Genomic DNA, 17,254 nt, shown 5'->3' on the forward strand with positions numbered 1-17,254 from the left:
CATGGACATATGTTATTTTCACTCTTTTTTGGTGCAAAAAAAACTTTTAATTTAAATATATGTTCATTACATTTTAATAGTATGTTCTTCACATTTTTATAATATGTTGTTTGCACGAAACGTCTGTACAATGCGCGATACAGACACCCGTAGGAATTAGACACTAGAAAATAGAGGGAGTATATCGATAGATCACGTTATGTCACCTAAAATTTTAAAATTAAGTGTACTACTATTTCGAACTCAATTAATTCTTGTCTGAAAAGTCGACGTGGACCCTATTATTTTCGAGAGGCAGTATCTCCATATATCACAAAATTTATATAAATATGCACTTATCTTCATTCCAAAATAAATCTATCCTTATCACATCATTCACACAAAAAATAACAACAAAAGTTACAAAACCATGGAAATGGAGAAATTATACACCATCGTATCTCTTTTTGCAATCATATTCTTCATTTACAAAATCATTCCAACCTCTAAACCAAAGTACAAGAATCTCCCACCAAGCCCACCATCAATTCCTATATTGGGCCATTTACACCTTCTCAAGCCTCCTTTCCATCGAACACTCCTATCCCTCTCTGAACGTTACGGCCCAATCTTCTCTCTCCGATTGGGCTGCCAGCCCGTTTTGGTGGTTTCCTCCCCATGGGCCGCCGAAGAATGCTTTAGCCAAAACGACATCGTTTTTGCTAACAGGCCTAAGTTCGTTGTAGGTGAACATTTAGGCTATAACCATTCCCTCCTCATATGGTCCTCGTATGGGGACCACTGGAGGAACCTCCGACGTGTGTCAACCTTAACAATGTTATCCTTTCGAAGGATAAACGAAGCGGGCCCCAACCGGAGAACCGAGATCCGTAACTTGATTACGGAGCTCGTATCGAGTGGGACCCGAAAAGTGAACATGTATGAGTTGTTTGGGAAGGTGGCTAGGAACCTTGTGATGAGGGTAGTGAATGGAAAGCCATGGGAGAGGATGATAATTAAGCCGCCTGCTGAACTCATGACAGTATGTGATTTTATACCCGTTTTGAAATGGGTCGGGTTTAGAGGGATTGAAAAGGAGTTGAAGAAGTTAATGAAAGAAAGAGATGCTTTTTTACAGAGTTTGGTTGATGAAATCAGAGAAAGTAAGGGATCAACAAATGTTGATGGAAAAACTAAGAACTTGATTGAACAATTATTGGATTTGCAAGAAACTGATCCTGACTACTACACTGATGTAACTATCAAAGGAATTATTTTGGTAAGAACATATTTACTCCATTCATCTCTTAATAAAATAGTCTTCATTTTCATTTGTCACACGCCTTTTACACGCACTGTTTTAATAGATGATTAGTGAAGGGAAATAAGCAATTTTATCATATTTTAACATGATAATTAGAGTAGGGTTAGGTATCATGTGTAAAAATTACATTGAATAATTAGTCCGTTTATATTATATAATCTCGACTTTAAAATGCGTGTCTTAAAGTTATGTTGTAAGTAAATAAAAACATATGAAGTATATTTATATTTAGTATACTCCAACTGGTCCTAAATAAAGTGTAATTATTGTCTTTTGTGCAATTCATATATAGAAAATTGAAGTTAAACAAAGTACTTCGTAATAAGATAAACCAATTATAAATTAATACGGAGTAATAACTAATAAGTACTCCGTAAAATAAATAAGAAATGAGATTTTTATATATTGAGAAGGTTTATATAAAAAGTAAGAGATTATTTTAAAGATAATGAGAGAATCATGATTAAATTATTTGGATGAAGGTATTTTGTGTAAATTGTGTTTTACTCCGTATATCTTTATACTATTATGTTCATTGATTATTCTACTTGAAAGTAAAAGAGCTTCAAATCTTAGTCAAGTGAGTGATAGTTGAATTTATTTTTATTGTGGTAGGTAAAGCTTATTTTGTACGAGTAGCGTATTTGAGTTTGTTTTGAACTCGTGTCAAAAAAGTCAAATGTATATAAATAGCATGAACTAAATAAGGCCTGTTTTTCGTTAATGTGAAGATATACGAAATATGGAGTACTAATCTTTTATATAATTTAAGAATTTATTTTTTTCAAAGAACTTCTCATCGCAGCAATCCAAAATCACAATTCTTTTTTCATTTTTGTAAGAAACCAAAATATTTAAAGATTCATCGCAATAAATATAGATCTACATTCTAGTACAAGTAACTGTCGAGACCTATGAACCTAGCAGTTAAGGCTAGTATAAGGACTTAGTTTTCTTGTACGTATGTTTCATGAATGCCATATTTCAAGTAACTATACAAGTTATAATTAAGGATAGAGGATTTAAAAGATGACGTATCCATGATTCCAATTCTCAATTGATGGAATTGACATACGAAGTATACCACTAGAAAAATAACTTCAAATAAAATAATTTTAAACAAATCTGAACCAAACATAGTCTAATGACATGAGTCAGATGAGTGTCAAGACTCAAATTGAGGACGAAAACCACGCATTCTATTCCGCTGGTTGTCATCAAAGGATATTGATGAGTAGATTTGGTGGGTCTACAACTCGCATGGGCTTGAGATAATAAGCTAACACTAGTAATGTGTTGTCTTTATAAGGAAAATCAATTTACTTTTACAACCTCATTTTCAAGTAACAAACAAGTATTTGTCTATACCTTTTTTTTTTTTTTTTAAATATACTTTGATGTCAATTAATTTATTTTTCTAAACTCTTAGGGTTGATACGGTAGACTTGTTACCAAAATGCCGAATACCATTTACATTACTGTACTCAATTTAATTATTTTTTTTCTGTCTATACATATACTTTACTTAGCTTTGATGTCAATTAATTTATTTTTCTAAACTCTTAGGGTTGATACGGTAAACTTGTTACCAAAATGTCGAATACCATTTACATTATTGTACTTACAACTCTGTTTACCTAAAAAAAATATATAGTTATCTTTAAATGAAATTTTAGTTGGTCCAATTTAGTATATAAACAATGAAAAAGTCAAAGTAATGCACTAATATTACTAATTAAATAAAATAGTTCCCTTAATGCTTTTGTTGTCTGATTGATGATTTACGTAAAAGAGATGGAGTATTACTTACACGAGTTATATGATGGTCTATTGTAGGTTATGTTGTTAGCAGGATCAGAAACTACAGCTCGTACCCTTGAGTGGGCAATGTCAAACCTCATAAACAACCCTGAAGTCTTAGCCAAAGCAAGGGCAGAAATCGATCTACATGTTGGCAAAGGAAGACTGGTAGATGATTCTGATCTCCCAAAATTGAGCTATATAAAATGCATTATCAACGAGACTCTAAGACTATTCCCACCCGCACCACTTCTAGTCCCACATTGCTCATCCAAAGATTGCACCGTTGGAGGGTTCCATGTTCAGAAAGGTACTATTCTCTTTGTCAATGCTTGGGCAATACATAGGGACCCTAACCTATGGGATGAGCCAACAGTGTTTAAGCCAGAGAGGTTTGAAAATGAGATAGAAGGGTTCAAGTTTATGCCCTTTGGGATAGGGAGGAGGGTTTGCCCCGGTAACAACTTTGCTTTAAGGAATGTTAATTTGTTAGTGGCAACACTTATTCAATGTTTTGATTGGGAAGCAGTTGAGGATGGATTAGTGGACTTGACCGAGAATCATGGTTCTGGTGCCATCATTGTTCCTAAGGATAAGCCTTTGGAGGCTATATGCCGCCCTCGCTCTTCAATGGAGGAAATCCTTGGTCAAAGTTGATTTACTATAATTTGGATGCAGGCTTTATGTGTTTTTTTTTTATCTTTTATTTATGACTTTCAAGTCCCTCTGTACCCTTATATAGCTTAGTGTATGTATGTACTTCATTATACATACTACCTCCGGTCCAAATTACTCGCAACTTGAGGTATTATTTGTGAGAAATAAAATATTCTAAAGTTGCGAGTAATTTGGACCGGAGGTAGTATATATTTACAAGCATATAGAATCAAGATTATGTGAGAACCAAGTAGAATAATAAGAAGTAGGAACTCATCTGAGCCGTCCATCGCACTTCATCTAACGGCCTGTAGTTCACCCGCTTTATTAATGGTATTTCCGTACTTTATGTCAGTGAATGACCTTTGTTCTAATTTCTTCGCTTTTTTTTTACTCTCTCTTCTTCTTAGTTTCTCTCTCTTCTGTCGAAAGCTCTCAATGGCGATTGATTGTTCGATTTCATTGCTCAATTTTTTGGATTTTGCTGTTTGATATCTTAACTTTAGTTCCAATTCTTCGAATTTGTTGATCAATTTCTGTTCATCGATCATTCTGGAGATGTAAATTTTACAAATTCTTTTTTTAAAAAAAAAAAAAATAATTTCCATATAATTGGGGTTTTTTCTTTGTTTTTGTTCGACTTTCTTTTTCGATTGTTGTGGTTTACTCAATTTGATTATTATTGTATTTTATTTTGTTAGGGTCTTCGTTTGTTACTTTTTAATTGATTTTTGTTTTAGTTTTTGATTATTTGATGCATGTTTTTTACGTTTTTTTATAATGTTCACCTCAATCCGATTATTGACGAGCTTGGTGCCTTCAGTAGCATCAATTCTTTGCCATAATTTGATGTTGTCATTAATATTTGTCTGATTAATTTGCGTTTTGAGTTTGAATAATTAGATTAATGGTTTCGATTGATATACATATGATTTGAAAATTTTTATTCAGTACCTCCCTAATTCAGTTACTCCCTCATAATTATTTGTTTGATTTATACATGATTCGATTTTCTTATTTTAATAAATTTGTTCGATTGAGCTTTCATTTTAATCTATCTGAATTTGAGTTTTGTATTCTTTGTATTGTTTGGTTTCTCTAAGTTAGTGTGGTGTAATTGTGCTATGAGCCTTTGACTAATGGGATTTATAATCCTTGCTGAAATCATATTAGGTGAAATTTATTATATTGCTACTTATTAATTTCATTTTTTACAGTCTTTGGGTTGTGTTTGAGGCCTTTGAAGATCTTAGCTATCTGAGCAACTAAGAACTATCTAAAACCCCCCAGTGAGTGTACATATACTTTATACATTACTTTATCTACTTTTTAGATGGTTTGGTTTACTTTAGAGTAATTTTATTACTATGCAAGACAGTGTACGTGATGCTTCATAAATATGCATTTGAAGTTATGGAGAGTTATTGATGTTGTTCTGTATGAGAGAGTTGTCATCAGGATTTTCCCTTCACTATGTTATCCAACGTGTTTAGATAACAAAAAATTTAGAAGATTATTCAAGCATCGACTAAAGTTCTTTTCATTACTTTGGGTAATTACTACTCATTGTTTCGCTGAATTGATTCAATTTTGTCACCTCAGACTATTTTTATTCTTAATGTTATTACTGTTTATTTTACATTTTCAACTCTCAAATTTCTTTGGAGAGTATTTACATGCTACCGCTATATGGGGTTATAGTAGCCTGAGTGCAATGTTTGTTGATGCTCCGATGTCTTCTTTTCAAGAGGTCTTCATCTGGATGGCACGTTAACTTGATAAAAACCAACTGATGATAATTTTTGCTGCTCTATCTTGGGCAGCTTGGTACTGTAGAAACTCTGAAATTTTTGGTGGGAATTCTGATGCAAATGGGGTGGGGGTTGCTACGGGTTTTGTCAAGCTTTGTAAGGATTATGCAGCATATAATGCTAGAGTGGCTCGATGGTATTCCCAAGTTGACGTGCAATCTTTTTCTAGGTGGTCTACTACTCAAAGTGGCTTTGTCAAAGTTAATGTTGACGCCCGTGTGCCTAGGGAGGGGGGAGTGAGCTTTGGCATGGCTGTGATGGATGATCAAGGTTGTCTTTTGCTGGTTGTTGCAAAGAAGACGAGCCACTAATGGCAGCCAGACATGGCAGAAGCAGCAGCAACATGATATGGTGCGGAAGTGGCAAGGAGGATGGGGTATACACACGTGGTTCTTGAATGCGATGCCCTTAATGTTGTTCGAGCAGTTCAGAGGAAAGTTGTAGGAGCAGCTCCTATTTTTGTGTTTATGATAATTCAAGGGTGATAGGAATTCCAAATAGACCTTGTTCACACTTCACAGCTATGTTGCATCTGACTTTTAGATTGAATAAGGATTCCATTTTCATGTCTAGTCAACTAAGAATAGAATGGATTAGAGACTTTTAGTCTATTCAGCTGAAATAGGCATTTTTCATGTTTAGGTATGAGCTCTTAGAGGCATGCCACTTCCAACTTTTATAAACTTATATGCAATTTTTATAACTTCTATGTGGTTTACTCTTGAGATTTTTTTTATTTACTTTTGAGGTTTTTTTATTTACGTCATGCATATGTATTCCCCCCCCCCCCCCCCCCCCCCCCCCCTCCCGCCCCTCTTTTTTTTTAAAAAAAAAGTGTTACTGGTCTCTTTCTTTCATTTTGTCTATATCCATGTGGCCCCTTCAGTGAGTGGCTATAATATCCAGCCTATTACCCTTGGTTTGATCACTGTCTTTACTAATTATATTTACTCTATAATAGCCTACTAGCTCAATAGGTAGAGCGTTGTGCAAGTGCACAAAGATGTGGGTTCAAATCCCACGTAGGTTTTTCTAATTTACTTTGGAGTAATATTATTAACTTTTAATTAATACTATTTAATTACTTTAATGATAATTTTGTTTATTTTTTAGCGTTTTGTATTTACTTTTCAGTTATTATGATTTACTTTTGAGATATTTTGATCATTTACTTTTGATTCTTTTTTTAGTTATTTTGATTTACTATTTAATTGTTCTCTATACTTTTGAGATATTATGATTTACTTTTTTAGAATATTTTGGTTTACTTTATACGAGTAGCTTTCGAAATTGCTTTAGAGGTGTTTTGAATTACTTTGTTTTAAATCAAATTAGTTATAAGTTAAACATACAAGATTTTAATTTATATACCTTATAGGCTTATAACTAATTTGATTTACTTTTTAGTTATTTTAATTTACTTTTGAGATATTTTGAGTTACTTTAATTTTTTTTTTCTTTTGTATCTACTTTTTATAAATAACCAGTGTAGGAATTGAACCTACACCTCTATGCATCTACATAGTTCTCTACCAGTTGAGCTAATAGGTTTACTTTAAAGTTTTTTTTTATTCACTTTAGGTAATCTTGTTGCATGAGCTTAACATCTTCATTAATGTAGGTTTTACGGGTACATTAATCAAGAATTCACACACAGACCAGCATAAGAACAAGGGATGCACAAAAGAATCAAAGAATCAACAATGTAAATTACCATAATATGCTTCTAATAGTTGTACTCCATTTTTCGACATGATAACATTTTACCACAAAGAACATTTTGTCTAGAATTGTATTGATTATTGACTTCAAATATAGCATACTATTTGGAAGGGAAAGAAAAGGCTTAAATATGTTGAAAAGAAAGAAGAGAAGAGATAAAGCATTGAAAAATAAACTCTTGCTACCTGTTATTACTTGAAAGAAGCTAACTTCTAGCGTGTTATAGTAAGTCTCCTACAAACGCTTCAAGAGATAATCTTTCGGCATGACAAGTAATTTAGAGGGAAAAAAAAAAAAAAAAAGAAGAAGATGCAGTACAACTATTAGAAGCATGTCATTAAACAAGCAATTTGAAAAGGTTGTTGTAATAGCACAATCTGATAAAATGGAAATCTGATGGATTTCCTCTTAATTCTATGATCACAACTCTCAAGTGGACATTACTTATAAATTTGCATATTTATTTACTCATTCAAACTCGCCAATAATATAACTTTGCTACAGCCATGTTTTGGCCTGACACACTAATAGTAGACAAGCAATTGCAAAAGGCCAAATCAATACGAAGTATAACAATTGCTGCTTGCAATAATTTAAGTTGAACTAGAGTTTAATAGATTCTCCATATTGTCATAAATCACACTTTTGTGCTATGAGAGCACTTTTTCCGTGGTAAACTTTATATTTGTGCCACGAGTAGTTTTTTTGTGGCAGACTTTACACTAGCTAGTGTCATAGGTAATATATAATTTTTCCATGATCTAACAAGCATACGCTAATTATGCCATGGTTTTTTGCTACAATATAAAATTTAATTTTATAGCTAGATCTACTCATGACATGGAAAAGTAGGAAAGCATAGCTTACTATAACTAATTGATACATATTAAAGTAGAATATTATAAGCATAATACAAATTAGAGGTCAAATATATTTATATTTCTAATACACACTTAAATTTTCTAGATATGCTTGGTTTATTAAATCCGCGCAATAACGCCAACAAGTGAATATCACTAGTCCCTAATAGAAAAAAATTTAAAACACATTAAAGGGATGCATTGGCTTATATAAACTTAGGTTCCTATATTTAAAATAAAATAAAGCAATTCCCATAATATAAGAGGCGCAATAATTTATTTATTTATTTATTTATTGTAATTTTGCCTTCATATATGATCTATTTCGTTTCTTTTTTTTTTTTTTTGAACAAATGATCTATTTCTAATGCACACTTAAATTTGATATGCCTTTTTTTTCAGCATAATGCTAACAAGTGCATATTATTCTGGTTTAATGCTAACAACTGCATATTATTCTGGTTTTATAAACACCTCAATCATAATAGTTTATATTTTTAGTGTGATATCAGCAGTCGCGTGATAAGTCAATATAGGAAATTATATTTATTGCTTGTAGAGAGTACACTCTTGATAACATGCCAGTCAAGCATGAAAAAGGATAATATACCTTGAACCCTAATAGTGAGCAAATTGTTAAGTACAATTAGTTAGTGTGTACAAGTAGCTTAGGACCCTCAAATCTCCATAGAAAGGTCAAGAGAAGTGCTTCTCTAAATTGATAAGTAATTATTCACTTTAGAATCCAAAATTCTATTTGTTTTAGCAAAATTAAAAACAATCTATTAATTTTTGAAACGTTCCACTTTTTATTATTGTCCCATAAGTTTTAATTAGATGAAACGATACTCTCTCCTTATTCCAACTATGAATACAAAACTCACAAGTATACAAAAGCTAAAATGTTTTATGAAAAATGTACTCAACCTTAACCTTATGATCTTATCATAACAATGGCGCATCTTAGTTGTGGCGGGGAGGGGTCCGACCCCCCTAAATTTTTTTATAGCTATTGATTATAATTAAATTGTTGTCTAATAATAACATACTTCGTATAAAAAAGTGTGGCATATATAGTGTTAAACATTGTAATTTTTTGAGCTGAAGGTTGGAGGATCAAACCTTAGCCCCCCTTTAATTTTTTGACTCAAGATCCGCCATTGTATTATAACAATTATAACATAATAACAATAATTGGTCACAAACTTTCATATGTGGCTAACCACATTTTTTTTAAAGAATGGTCGAAGTTATTTGGTCATAGATTACTCGGTCAGTTATGAATTACTCACGCGGTAAGAGGTTACTCGGTCAATCAGAGATTATTTGGTCTAGAATTCCTCGATCTGGTCAAGTATTACTCGTGTGTTAGCTGGCCACACCATGTGGATGTGGCCAGCCACACACAAAAGTTGTTGTTATTTAGCGTATATAGGGGTGGCAATATCATCCAAACCCGATGGATAACCATCCACCCGATCCAAATATATGGATGAAAACCCGAACTTAAGCGGATGACGGATGGATGATGGATGGGTTGGGTGACGGATCGGGTCGGATACGGATGATGATACATCCAACCCATCACCCGACCCATCCATCCACCCGTTAAATTTATATATAAAAAAATAAAAATAAATATTTTTTTTAATAAATTAATGTCTATTGTAGTGTTAGGAATTGACATTTGTTTTTAATTTAGTAAAAAGGAACGAGTATTAGAAGGATGTATAAAAGTTTTAATTAATTGATCATTTTTTTTTTCAAATCTCAATTTTAATTATTAAAGTGCAAAGTTGTATTTATATATATATATTTCACCCGAATTATCACCCGATTCATCCGTGGATGACGGATGGATCGGATGTGGATGAAGGAAAATTAGGTGATGGATGGGTCGGGTGATGGATGGATTTTTGGCGGATGGAGGCGGATGAAGCATCACCCGACCCACATCCGATCCATTGCCATCCCTAAGCGTATACCACAAAAGCAAATGTCACACAATTATAAAAGATTCCAAAAACCCAACAAATTGGGCTATATGATCCGAAACCCAATTGCTTTTAAATAAAAAACGAATCTCTTGTAATTTTCAATAATTGTCCAAATGCTAAAACCCAAACCTAATACTAGTGCTAAACTTAAGATATATGATTATAAAAAATGAAATACGAAGTATATGTTTATAGCCCAAGGGCCAAACTTCACAATTCCAACACAAAGCTAAATATAGGAAGCAGACCAGACAGCAAGGCCCAGGGCCAACGCACAGGCCGACAGGCGCACAGGCAGCAGAGCCATTCGGAAGCCCGCTGCTCTGCGATATGTTTCTTGCGGCCTGTGGATCACCCATATACTTAAGTAAGGACTTATCCCTTTGCAAGTTTGCATCACCCAACTGTTAAAACTTTTGCTCCACTAACATCCTTAAACGAACCATCAAACATCAACGCTTACGGCTTTCCTAAGTCATCGCATACTGTCCTATTATCCTAATCCGTACATTGTATTATCGTAAGTATAGTTTCATAACAATTTTGAGGTTGAGAGGTCAATCCTTACGAGAAATACTTTGAGGTTGAGGATCCTTTAGGTCTGAACCATGTTCTTCTCCTTACCTTAAAATTTACATAAGGTGAATAAGCCAAAAATTTACAAATGGTCTATTAATGAATATTAAGTAATTACAAAAAGATGATATTTTTTGAAAAATAATTTGAATTAATATATTTTACGCTTATGAAAATGAAGATATTCAATTATTCGTAACGTGTCGGTGTTCATAAATTTATGTTGAATTAAATTTAAGAGACAATAGGAATAATGTAACGCGAAAATCCTAATTACATACACATCATACCTATCAAAATCAAAATTAGCTAGAATTCAATCATCAAGCCAACACCTCAATAAAAACACAACACTACATACCCACGCAGTCCTACGTTCAAAGGTGAGCATCATACCTGCGTATAATATAATGCAACAGCAACACTATATTAATTAATAATATCTTATCAACCTCAAATTTGATCTTTGGACTTGGAACTTGGAAGGTGCAAGATTCGATCTTTTAGTTGAGGAAATATACTCTCCGCCTGAAAAATTATATCTTTAGTATCCAACTAGTTTAAGACGTGTACAACCCATAGCAATTTACCAATATATTTTAGTGTCTTTTGATTGTATTTGAGTTGTCATATCCATTTTTTTGTATATCTTAACATATTTTTATATATTAGGTCTGATCATGTGCATTGGAGATTTTAACAAGATTGAAAAAGTAAATATTATAGATTCAATATTTGCTTCCATAGATTTGATAATAATTTTGTATAAAAAAAAATAAATAAATAAATAAAATAAAATAAAATTGGTAGTGTACTTGATTGAAGCCTGTTTGGGGCTAAGTCCATTGTCCTAAGCCCATTGACCTGGAATTACGAAAATACCCCTCCATTATCCAGCCCATCATTAGTCAGCACCAAGTACGAATTTACCCCTAATCCATCCAATTAAGTACAACTTCTGCCACCTGAAAGTACATCTATAAATAGCTCTCCAATCATTAGCAATGGTAACTTTTTCCTAATTCTCTAATTCTCTCTCTACTTTCTCTCTCTAAAGTACGATCGCTGACTTAAGCATCGGAGGGGCTTTCCCGGGTCACACCCCCGGGGTAGTTAACCTTCTCTCTTTTGCAGGCCTAGCTCTCGGACAGCAAGGCATAGCGGAGGGAAATTCGGACATCACTAGGACTTTGCCTTAAGACATCTTGACATTATTACCGTAACTCCCAGGAATACTCTAAGACTCCCAGGAGCAACTCTGTTTTCCAGAAACAGGTGGCGCCGTCTGTGGGGATAAGTAACAAAAAGTCATGGTGAACACTAGGCGTCCCCGTAGTACATACCAAGATGCTACTAGGCGAGCTCCTATTCTCTCGGCTAGGCATGCTCATGTAGTCGAGGAGATAATACCCCAGGCTCGCAGTGACCCCGTCGGGGAAGTGACTAGCCCCCAGGTGGTCACCCGCCGAGACTTGGATCAACTGGCCCTCCAAATCAACAAAAACTTGGAAGAAAGCCTCAGGGCACTTGTCAACCCGGGCGGGGGGCAAGGCGGGTTAGGGAACGCTCAACAGCTTAACCCCCAACCTCATGTCTCCCAGCTCCATCAAGCCTCCTCCCGTCCCAGGCATCAGGAGTCTCACCGCTCTCAGCCAAGACAATCTCCCAACTCCCGGCGGGGGTCAAAGCAACCCACCCAGCCGAGAGATGCTAGAGAAATAATCAATGACCGAAGGCTGAGGGAAGGAACTTTGGATGCCCGTCAGATAATCAACTCGAGGAGAGATAATTCTAAGGAAGAAGAGGATGCACCCCCGAGAGGTCGAACAAGAGTTCACTCTCACCGTGGTTCCACCAGATATCAAGATAATACAGCTAACTCAGCTACTTCAAGGCAAAGAAGGACTTCTCCTAGGCCTACACCTTCACCAAGAAGAAGCCCGGAGCGCTCTCCACTTCCCAGGACAGGAAGACTTGGGATTGTCAAGAATATCACCCCCTTCAGTGAGGAGATCATGAACACACCCATTCCACCTAAAGTCAAAATCCCCACGTTGGACCCATATGATGGGAAGACAGACCCGAAGGACCATCTGAACGCTTACAAAGCACAGATGGGAGTCCAAACGGGATGTGAGGCCTCATGGTGTAGATTCTTCCCCACTACACTCAAGGGTATAGCCCAGGCCTGGTTTAATAACCTTACCCCTGGGAGCATTAAAACATTTGACATGCTGGCTACTCAATTCACAAAACACTTCATTGCTGGGAGTAGACAAACGAAGACCAGCGTGCACTTGATGACTGTCAAGCAGGGAGAGAATGAAAGTCTGAAGGATTATATCAAGAGGTTCAACACCGAGTCCCAGCTTATCCCCGACCTCCAAGATAATGTTGCCTTCACAGCCCTTCTCTTCGGGCTCAAGTCCAACAAGCTGAAGTTTGAACTTGTGCATGATAAAGTCAGTACCTTCTCTGAAGCTATGGAGAGAGCTGAAAGGATCATTGAAGCTAGTGAGGTGTGCAAGGCACCCTTGGCTAACAACAAGGGGAAAAGGAAGCAAGAAGACAACTATCATGAGAACAGGAATAGAAGGCCAAGAAGGGCTGAGAGTGATGATGAAGGGCTCAAATACAATGCTGATAGGCGTGAGATCTATTTGGACATAAAGAACAAGGCTATCCTCCCCAAGCCTAATCCAATGAATACACCAATGGAGCAAAGGAACAAGAAGCTTTGGTGTGAATACCATAGGGAGTGTGGTCACGTCACTCGGAATTGCAGAGAACTCAAGAAAGCCCTAGATAAGCTAGCAGAAGAAGGAAAGCTTAACCGTTATTTGAAAGACCCTCCGAAAGACAAGCAAAGGAGTAAGGCTTCAAGGGTCGTGAATGAGGCCCACAGCTCAGCCGATACCAACATATCTATCCATGTCATAGCCGGGGGATATGCCTCCGGGGGCTTATCTAATAGAGCACGCAAAGGTCATTTGCGATCGCTAGGGGAAGCTATCTATGATATTGACGCCCCTTCATCTACCCCGAAGGACCCTCTCATGGTCTTCGGGGGGGATTCGGCAAAGAAGATTCAAAGGCCCCATGATGACCCACTGGTGATCAGCATGAAGGTGGCAAATGCCAAGGTCAGGAAAGTGTTGGTGGATAGTGGGAGTTCAGCTGACATAATCACTTGGAATTGCCTCGTGCAAATGCGTTTTGGCAAAGGAGATCTCTCACCCCTTGACAAGCCCTTAGTGGGTTTTGGGGGAAACCATGTCTACCCTTTGGGTACAATCAGGCTCCCAATCCGCTTAGGGGAGAAGAGGAAAGGGAGAAGCTTCGTATTCACATTCTTAGTTGTGGACACCCCTCTGCCATACAACATGATCATAGGCCGACCCCTGCTCAACGAGGTTAAGGCGGCAATCTCAACTTATCACCTACTCCTTCAGTTTGAGACCGATGATGGCTCAGTAGGGAAGATATATGGAGATCAGTTTGAGGGACGAAAATGCTATGTAGATAGCCTGAGGCAGCATGAAGGCTTAGACAATCAAGAAGACAAGGGGGCTAAGCGAAAGGCAATGGATATAGATGACCCTCAGCTCCCCATAATGAACATATACATGGCTGAAAATCCCAAGCTCTATGGTAGGCCTAAACCTATCGAAGAGGATGAAAGCATACCCTTGGGAGATGATCCCGCTCGGACTGTGAGAGTGGGAAAGAACTTAGACCCCCAGCTCAGGGAGAGTATCATTCAAGTACTTAGAGAGTACAAAGACATCTTCGCTTTTACAGCAGATGAAATGCCGGGCATAGATCCCGGGGTAATGACACATGAGTTGAACATAAAGGAGGACTACAAGCCTATCAAGCAAAAACTCCGGCATGCTGGGCCGGAGAGAAACAAAGCTGCAGCTGCTGAGGTCAAGAAGCTTCTCGAAGCGGGTTTCATTCGAGAATGCCAGTACACCGAGTGGTTATCTAATGTTGTGCTTGTTAGGAAGCCAAATGGCTCTTGGCGTATGTGTGTGGATTTTACGGATTTGAACAAGGCCTGCCCTAAGGATGATCATCCTTTACCTAAGATTGATAGGTTGGTGGATTCGACCGCTGGTCACGCCCTCCTAAGCTTCATGGATGCCAATGCTGGGTATCATCAGATACCAATGTCTGAAAAAGATCAAGCTCACACGGCCTTCATCACTAGTCAAGGGGTCTATTGTTATAATGTGATGCCATTCGGTTTGAAGAATGCTGGGGCTACGTATCAGCGCTTAATGAATAAAATCTTTGAAGGACAGCTAGGCCGGAATGTGGAGGCCTATGTTGATGACATGATCGTTAAAAGCAAACAAAGCTCAGACCATATAGCAGACCTAAGGGAAACATTCACTACCCTTAGAAAATACAAGATGAAGCTTAATCCCAGCAAGTGTGTCTTCGGGGTACAAGGAGGAAAGTGCCTGGGATTTATGGTAGATCAGCGGGGTATTGATGCCAACCCGGAGAAGATTCAAGCAATTCTTGATATGGAATCCCCCCGGAATGTTAAAGAAGTGCAACGCCTTACAGGCTGCCTAGCTGCCCTAGGACGATTCCTATCCCGATCAGCCGATAAGAGTTTATCATTCTTCAAGGCCCTTAAGAGGCCCAAGTTCTTATGGGATGAGGAGGCTGAGAAAGCCTTCCAGCAACTGAAGGAACATCTCACCAACATCCCGAAGCTCGTTAGTCCCCTACCTGGGGAAACATTGTTTGTGTACTTGGCCATATCAGATTATGCCTTGAGTGCGGTTCTTGTTGCTGAGAGAGAAGAAGGCCAAGTACCCGTCTATTTTGTCAGCCATGCTCTGAGGGGGGCTGAGTCAAGGTACACCCTTATTGAAAAGGTGGTGTATGCACTAGTAATGGCAAGCAGAAAGCTAAAACCTTATTTTCAAGCACACCCCATCAAAGTTCTCACCAGTCAGCCCATCAAGAAGGTGCTAGAAAGCAAAAATCACTCATCCCGAATGACTGATTGGTCGGATCAGTTGGCTGATTTTGGGATTGAGTTTGAGCCCCGCAAGGCCATCAAAGCCCAGGCTTTGGCTGACTTCATAGCCGAATGCGCCCATAGGCCAACTCCAACAGACACCTCCGCCCCTTGGGCTCTTTATGTGGATGGGTCGTCTAGTAAGGCTGGAAGTGGAGCTGGGCTAGTTATCATCTCCCCGGAGGGAGAGAAATTTGAATATGCGGTTAAGTTTGCCTTCCATGCATCTAATAACGAAGCTGAGTATGAAGCTCTCATCTTGGGACTAAACCTATGCCAATTTATGAAAATCAAATCAGTTCAAGTATGCTCAGATTCACAACTCATCGTGGGGAAATTAACAAAAGAATTTGAAGTAAAGGAGGAAAACATGAAGGCCTACTTTGAGAAGGCTGAGAGTTTGGCAAAAGCATTTGAAAATTTTGAAATCAGGCATATCCCCCGTTCAGAGAATCAACAAGCAGATGCTCTTGCACGCTTAGCAAGCTCAGCTGAGGGGATAGCTCCCAAGAACATCATGTGGGAAGTGTTGGAGAGGCCAAGTACCCAAAGGCCCATCATCATGGAAATTGATAGGGGAGAGACTTGGATGGACCAGATCATTCTGTGCTTAAAAGGGGAATTGCCTGAGGATACCCCCGACTTCAAGATGATTAAAAAACGGGCTGAATGGTTCGTGCTTCATGAGGGGACACTTTATAAGAAGTCTTTCACTCACCCATTGCTCAAATGCATTACCCCGGAGGATGGGAACTATGTCCTAAGAGAAATTCATGAAGGGGCATGTGGTAGTCATCAAGGTGGGAGGACTATAGCTGGAAAGGCGCTGAGGGCCGGATTCTATTGGCCAACCCTAAGGCATGACGCCATGAAAATTGTTAAGAAGTGTGAGAGATGTCAATTGTTTGCTGATGTGCCTCATATCCCAGCCAACGCACTCACAAGCATTCAATCAGTCTTACCTTTCGACCGATGGGGCATGGATATCCTGGGACCTTTTCCTGTAGCCTCGGGACAAAGGAAGTTTTTGATAGTGGCTGTTGATTATTTCACTAAATGGGTTGAGGCCGAGCCCGTAGCAACAATCACCGACAAGCAAGTCCAAAAATTCATCTGGAGGAATATCATCACCCGCTTCGGGGTACCTCGCATTTTAATCTCTGATAATGGCCGACAATTCAATAGTGGGCCAACCATAGAGTATTGTGGGCGTTTTGGAATTAAAACGAGGTTTTCGGCTGTGTGCCGACCCCAGACCAATGGCCAAGCCGAGGCAGCCAACAAAACAATTTTGAAGGGGTTAAAAACAATGTTGGAGGGTACAAAAGGCTCTTGGGTGGATGACTTGCCTGGGATTCTGTGGTCCATTCGTACCACCACCAAAGAAGCTACGGGGCAAACTCCTTTTGCCTTAGTATATGGAAGTGATGCTGTACTCCCAGTGGAGGTTGGGATCCCATCTCCCAGGGTAACCTTCTATGACTACA

The 17,254-nt window shown here is 37.8% G+C and overlaps 1 protein-coding gene across 1 annotated transcript; it reads left to right on the forward strand.

Moving 5' to 3' along the window:
- Positions 1 to 342: 342 nt before the first annotated feature.
- Positions 343 to 4,114, forward strand: LOC145608929 (cytochrome P450 81Q32-like). Its single transcript, XM_081664511.1, has 2 exons — positions 343 to 1,258; positions 3,140 to 4,114. Exons 1-2 carry the CDS (start codon positions 410 to 412, stop codon positions 3,758 to 3,760), a joined length of 1,470 nt encoding a protein of 489 aa, XP_081520637.1. The 5' UTR covers positions 343 to 409; the 3' UTR covers positions 3,761 to 4,114.
- Positions 4,115 to 17,254: the final 13,140 nt, after the last annotated feature.

Source organism: Chenopodium album, chromosome 23 (assembly GCF_948465745.1).
Source record: "Chenopodium album chromosome 23, dcCheAlbu1.1, whole genome shotgun sequence".
Classification (NCBI taxonomy): domain Eukaryota; kingdom Viridiplantae; phylum Streptophyta; class Magnoliopsida; order Caryophyllales; family Amaranthaceae; genus Chenopodium; species Chenopodium album.

Excerpts from the sequence above, each read along its gene's own strand:
- LOC145608929 (XM_081664511.1), top strand. The coding sequence starts at position 410 with ATGGAAATGGAGAAATTATACACCATCGTATCTCTTTTTGCAATCATA. Across the intron at positions 1,259-3,139 it reads CTATCAAAGGAATTATTTTG|GTTATGTTGTTAGCAGGATC; the intron begins GTAAGAACATAT and ends GGTCTATTGTAG.